This window comes from Coregonus lavaretus (assembly GCF_964263955.1).
Source record: "Coregonus lavaretus genome assembly, chromosome: 9".
Taxonomy (NCBI): domain Eukaryota; kingdom Metazoa; phylum Chordata; class Actinopteri; order Salmoniformes; family Salmonidae; genus Coregonus; species Coregonus lavaretus.
In genome coordinates, this window is record NC_139996.1 from 4,948,906 (window position 1) to 4,956,119 (window position 7,214).

The 7,214-nt window shown below is 43.0% G+C and overlaps 1 protein-coding gene across 2 annotated transcripts in view; it reads left to right on the forward strand.

Annotated features, from left to right (window-relative positions):
- The window catches only part of LOC311135162 (N-acetylgalactosamine kinase-like), a 10,798-nt gene extending 4,153 nt beyond the window's left edge, over positions 1-6,645 (forward strand). For both annotated transcript variants that reach the window (XM_084169069.1, XM_084169070.1), the window contains 4 exons: positions 167-319; positions 959-1,169; positions 4,953-5,160; positions 5,911-6,645. In XM_084169069.1, the coding sequence (XP_084025195.1) occupies positions 167-319; positions 959-1,169; positions 4,953-5,160; positions 5,911-6,118 (780 nt within the window). In that variant the 3' untranslated portion in view covers positions 6,119-6,645. The remainder of the gene's footprint in view (positions 1-166; positions 320-958; positions 1,170-4,952; positions 5,161-5,910) is intronic.
- Positions 6,646-7,214: the final 569 nt, after the last annotated feature.

Consider the following 7,214-nt stretch of genomic DNA (forward strand, 5'->3'; position numbering starts at 1 on the left):
TAATTAGTGTTTGATGATGCTATGTTATAAGTTAAAACAATAGTTTAACGAGAGTTTAATGAAATGATGTACAGTTACGGTCAAATTCTCTGGTTTGTTGGTGCTTGTTATTAGTCCTTGATCTGTCTGTCTGTTGTTGTTGTTGTTGTTGTTGTTGTTGTCCCAGGCCAAGCTGATTGAGTTCCACCCCTTGCGGGCGTCTGACGTGCGTCTCCCTGAGGGAGCAGTGTTCGTCATCTCTAACTGCTGCGTTGAGATGAACAAGGCTGCTACCTCTCACTTCAACATCAGGGTGGTCGAGTGCCGCATAGCCACCAAGGTCAATTATTATTACAGCGGCTCGGAATTGATATTGCTGTTCTCAACATCGTACAAATATATATAGAATATACCAAATGCCACTAGAGATGCCTGGTGGAGAACATTCAACACGTGTTATGAGTTAGTAAGCGTCCAAGGTTTTGTCCCGCTAGTACATCAAAACAAATTGTAATCAGCTGAAAATGAGAAGGGATGTGATGTGAGGCTTGTGTCTACCACAGACTTAGATAAAAAGCTAGAGGGCACACTTACCTCAAAAGACTGTGATAGCATGCACCATTGTTAAGTAGTCAACGGGGAAGGCAGTGCCTCCAGGGCGGAACCCACTCCAGGGCTGCATTGAACTCTATGGTGTTCTAGAATTAATTTAACTGTGTTCTCAACTCGACTCAGATTCTGGCCAATGCGAGGGGGCCTGGAGTGGAGCAGGCTGCCGAAGCTGTTTCCTAGGCTTTATCTTAACTCTATGGTGTGAACTTTAGGGAGTTTTACATCTAGGTTTTATTATAACTCTATGCTGCTCTCCACCACTAGACGCTAGGCGAAGGCTCGGGGGCATGGAGTGAGGCCGGCTGCTGAAGCTGTCCCCCTGTATGCTTTAAATAACTATATGGTATGACTCTATGGTCCCCGTCAGATGCTGGCGAAGGCGCGGGGGCTGGAGTGGGGCCGGCTGCTGAAGCTGTCCCAGGTGCAGACAGAGCTGGAGGCCTCTCTGGAGGAGATGCTGCGGCTGGTGGCTGAGGTTCTGCACCCTGAGCCCTACAGCAGAGAGGAGGTCTGCAAGGCTCTGGGAATCACCACAGAACAGCTCTGTACAGACCTCCTTAGCGCCAACACACAGCACGGTAAGACACTAGTATTACTACCAGTTATTTTCCAATCGTTTCGTTTCTGAACAGAACCACTATTTTTTTCGTTCCGTTCTACTGTTCCGACCAGCAATATAAAGTTCTGAACCGGTTTGAACCCCAAAAAAGTACCAGTTTATATAATTCCTTTATGTTCCTTTTTTAACCTGTGAAATCAAGTTTTATTTTTTTACATTTAGCTCATTAAATGACTTCACCAATCAGTGCGGATAGAGCCGGCAAAGCTAGTTGTTTACATACGTGATGGACAGACGAGTGTAGCCCGACGGCACAAGATGCCACTGAAATGTTGAGGATGAGGACAGAGGGTTGAGGAGGAGGCTTGGCTTGAAACGCCGGGCATCTTATGAAATGCATTATATGAACTAGGTCTACGCCGGGCATCTTATGAAATGCATTATATGAACTAGGTCTACGCCGGGCATCTTATGAAATGCATTATATGAACTAGGTCTACGCCGGGCATCTTATGAAATGCATTATATGAACTAGGTCTACGCCGGGCATCTTATGAAATGCATTATATGAACTAGGTCTACGCCGGGCATCTTATGAAATGCATTATATGAACTAGGTCTACGCTGGGCATCTTATGAAATGCATTATATGAACTAGGTCTACGCCGGGCATCTTATGAAATGCATTATATGAACTAGGTCTACGCCGGGCATCTTATGAAATGCATTATATGAACTAGGTCTACGCCGGGCATCTTATGAAATGCATTATATGAACTAGGTCTACGCCGGGCATCTTATGAAATGCATTATATGAACTAGGTCTACGCCGGGCATCTTATGAAATGCATTATATGAACTAGGTCTACGCCGGGCATCTTATGAAATGCATTATATGAACTAGGTCTACGCCGGGCATCTTATGAAATGCATTATATGAACTAGGTCTACGCCGGGCATCTTATGAAATGCATTATATGAACTAGGTCTACGCCGGGCATCTTATGAAATGCATTATATGAACTAGGTCTACGCCGGGCATCTTATGAAATGCATTATATGAACTAGGTCTACGCCGGGCATCTTATGAAATGCATTATATGAACTAGGTCTACGCCGGGCATCTTATGAAATGCATTATATGAACTAGGTCTACGCCGGGCATCTTATGAAATGCATTATATGAACTAGGTCTACGCTGGGCATCTTATGAAATGCATTATATGAACTAGGTCTACGCTGGGCATCTTATGAAATGCATTATATGAACTAGGTCTACGCCGGGCATCTTATGAAATGCATTATATGAACTAGGTCTACGCCGGGCATCTTATGAAATGCATTATATGAACTAGGTCTACGCCGGGCATCTTATGAAATGCATTATATGAACTAGGTCTACGCCGGGCATCTTATGAAATGCATTATATGAACTAGGTCTACGCCGGGCATCTTATGAAATGCATTATATGAACTAGGTCTACGCCGGGCATCTTATGAAATGCATTATATGAACTAGGTCTACGCCGGGCATCTTATGAAATGCATTATATGAACTAGGTCTACGCCGGGCATCTTATGAAATGCATTATATGAACTAGGTCTACGCCGGGCATCTTATGAAATGCATTATATGAACTAGGTCTACGCCGGGCATCTTATGAAATGCATTATATGAACTAGGTCTACGCCGGGCATCTTATGAAATGCATTATATGAACTAGGTCTACGCCGGGCATCTTATGAAATGCATTATATGAACTAGGTCTACGCCGGGCATCTTATGAAATGCATTATATGAACTAGGTCTACGCCGGGCATCTTATGAAATGCATTATATGAACTAGGTCTACGCCGGGCATCTTATGAAATGCATTATATGAACTAGGTCTACGCCGGGCATCTTATGAAATGCATTATATGAACTAGGTCTACGCCGGGCATCTTATGAAATGCATTATATGAACTAGGTCTACGCCGGGCATCTTATGAAATGCATTATATGAACTAGGTCTACGCCGGGCATCTTATGAAATGCATTATATGAACTAGGTCTACGCCGGGCATCTTATGAAATGCATTATATGAACTAGGTCTACGCCGGGCATCTTATGAAATGCATTATATGAACTAGGTCTACGCCGGGCATCTTATGAAATGCATTATATGAACTAGGTCTACGCCGGGCATCTTATGAAATGCATTATATGAAATAGGTCTACGCCGGGCATCTTATGAAATGCATTATATGAACTAGGTCTACGCCGGGCATCTTATGAAATGCATTATATGAACTAGGTCTACGCCGGGCATCTTATGAAATGCATTATATGAACTAGGTCTACGCCGGGCATCTTATGAAATGCATTATATGAACTAGGTCTACGCCGGGCATCTTATGAAATGCATTATATGAACTAGGTCTACGCCGGGCATCTTATGAAATGCATTATATGAACTAGGTCTACGCCGGGCATCTTATGAAATGCATTATATGAACTAGGTCTACGCCGGGCATCTTATGAAATGCATTATATGAACTAGGTCTACGCCGGGCATCTTATGAAATGCATTATATGAACTAGGTCTACGCCGGGCATCTTATGAAATGCATTATATGAAATAGGTCTACGCCGGGCATCTTATGAAATGCATTATATGAACTAGGTCTACGCCCGGGCATCTTATGAAATGCATTATATGAACTAGGTCTACGCCGGGCATCTTATGAAATGCATTATATGAACTAGGTCTACGCCGGGCATCTTATGAAATGCATTATATGAACTAGGTCTACGCCGGGCATCTTATGAAATGCATTATATGAAATAGGTCTACGCCGGGCATCTTATGAAATGCATTATATGAACTAGGTCTACGCCGGGCATCTTATGAAATGCATTATATGAACTAGGTCTACGCCGGGCATCTTATGAAATGCATTATATGAACTAGGTCTACGCCGGGCATCTTATGAAATGCATTATATGAACTAGGTCTACAGAATTATACCTAAGAGGAGCAGCTTCAATGGTGGAACTTTGAATGTCCTTTTGAGCTAACTAGCTAACAAGCTAACTAGCTAACAAGCTTGTGTGTGCAGAGCGGCACCAGAATTTTAAACACGTCTTATCTTTTTTGTAGTTAATAAATCCAACGTGAAACGTGATCACTAGGCCTATAGTATCCTTAACTAGCATTGGGGGGGAAAAAAAGTGAATCCATTCTTCTCTAGCTAATTAAAAATCTCTCTCCCTTTCTTCTGAATAAAGCTTGTAACGTTGGGAAGAGTAGCCTCTGCTTTGGAGGGGGGAGGGGCTGGTAGCCTGAACACACACTGGAATACGTTTCTGAGTGAGGGCTTTGCATAGGTGCTTTGTTGGGGGACTAGAAATAAATGCCCGGAACGTAAATTAACGTTATTAACCGGTTCCCATGCATTTAAAATAAGCGTTCTGTTCCGGAACAGTATGAATCACTTTCGTTCCCTGTTCCGTTTCATTCCTTGAAAAATGTAATTTCGTTGAACCGGTTCCTACCCTTGATCACTACTGTGTATCCAGTACATTATAACTGGTAGGCTAGCAGAGAGGAGGGCCTCCTCCGCCCTTTTGATGCAAACCATACTGTGTGTGCAGGCTCGGATATGTTATTTTCAAAAAGGTTCACATCTGCCTTTCCTGCTGTCCCTCCTTGTGACCATGACTCCTCCGTATATGTCCATACTGTCTAAAAACCTCTAAAGGTAAATGACAGATTAAAGAACAGGTTTGACCCGATATACCCTCTCCTCTCCTCCCAGTGACCCAGTTCAAGCTGTACCAGCGGGCCAGGCATGTATACGGCGAGGCGGCACGGGTGCTGCGGTTCAAGAGCGTGTGTGATGAGGCTCCCTCCGCCCCGAACGCCGTACAGCGTCTAGGAGACCTGATGAAGCAGAGCCATGCTAGCTGCAGAGACCTGTACGAGTGCAGCTGTCCAGAACTGGACCGGCTGGTGGAGATATGTCTGTGAGTCCAGCATCAGCAGAATGCCTCCATTCTCTTTTAAGTTAACTATATTTTGTATTAAGGGTTTAAACCTGTACGTTTTACAGGTTCGTCTCACTGTACACTCGTTAACCCATAAATAAAATCTCGCAGTCATTTGGTGAGATACCATTTATATGTTTACGTAGTCTGTTCATGAGAGATTAGTCTCATTGAGATAAAAGCTAATTTCAAGAGAAACCTGTCAATTACCTCCCGAGTGGCGCAGTGGTCTAAGGCACTGCATTGCAGTGCTAGCTGTGCCACTAGAGATCCTGGTTCGAATCCAGGCTCTGTCGTAGCCGGCCGCAACCGGGAGACCCATTGGGCGGCGCACAATTGGCCCAGCGTCGTCCAGGGTAGGGGAGGGAATGGCCGGCAGGGATGTAGCTCAGTTGGTAGAGCATGGCGTTTGCAACGCCAGGGTTGTGGGTTCGATTCCCACGGGGGGCCAGTATGAAAAATAAATAAAAAATAATGTATGCACTCACTAACTGTAAGTCACTCTGGATAAGAGCGTCTGCTAAATGACTAAAATGTAAATGTATTTAAAATGTTAGATTTCACTGGCTACCCTATAGCCAGTTGTTTGCAGTGTGTTTGACAAATGGATTGTGCAACTGTTGATGAAGTTTACTTGCTTGATTGCATTGTTAATTGATAGATCCTGATTAAGGATTAGGATCCTGTAACCGTGTTATTTCCATGTTGTTATGTTTCCTCTGGCTACAGGCAGTCTGGCGCTGTGGGATCCCGGCTGACCGGAGCAGGCTGGGGAGGCTGTGCTGTCTCCATGGTCCCCACTGACAAGGTGGAGTCTTTCCTAAAGAGCGTCAGAGAGCTGTACTACACCCCAGACCCACATAGAGCAGAGCTAGAGAAACACAGTCTGTTTGTCTCCAAGCCTGGTGGAGGGGCGGCCATCTTCCTTGAAGAGTGAAATCAAAGATGCTTCTCTTTACAATTTTGAGGTGAAATGTCTTTCTTCCGGTTTCACCTTTTTCAATGTTTTTGTTTTTATACTGTTATTTTAGTCATGACTCTAAAATTCTCTTTGCCAAAATGTTGATGATTCTGGAATTTCAAGGGCAATGATAATCAAAGCTAGCCTGATCCCAGATTTGTTTGTCCTCTTGCCAACTTAATTGCTTCATTTTCAAGCCAAACATGACAAGGAGTTGGCGTGATAGCACAAAAAGACTGCCACTATTTAATAGGGGCAAAGATTAAGACGGTTATAACTAGGAACTCCGGTTATTAACTAGTGTTAAAACGAATGATTCAAGGACAACTTCTTTACAAGAAAGGGGACTTTTCTTTATACTGTGAGTGTAATGATTTCAGTTAGTAAGGGACAGTGCTATATATAAGTCCAGTGATTTTTCCACACAGTGCAGTACATTCCTTCCATTGCTGTGTGTTGTATGTTTGGAGGAACTAAGGAGTAAACGGATTTTGTTTACATTGTCCGGCTGTTTATTTGCATTATTTCCACAAAAACAGACAATGAACACAAGCTGTATATTTGTATAAAAATGCACTGCCGTTGAAAAAACATTATTTCCAAGGCAAGAAGCAGACATTGACAAATAAAATGACATTGTGTTTCAGTTTGTCAGTAGAAACAAACGTAAAATGAAATGATACATCAGCAATACATTCAAGAAAATAATTATTACAGTCATTATTAGCTTAAAAAAACAAACAAACATTCAAATTAAACATTTTAATTTAGTTAACAAATGTAAATTATAAATGATTGTATTGAATTTCAGCACTCAAAGTATAGACCTAATGGAAACAGCCATGTTTGGCAGATTGACCAGTGTATTAGGCAGAGAGAGTGTGACGCTGTAGAGCGATTTGGCTGTAGAATGCTGACAGCAGGAGTCTTGGCGCTGAGCTTCCCTACAGTATGGATTCCCCTTCATTTCAGGAGGTAGACAGGAAAGCTTTCTCTTCATACCGTTTTAAAAGTCTCAATCTGTGATTTCACTTTTCAGCCGAACGGCAGCCCTGCCACTGTTTTTGCCATA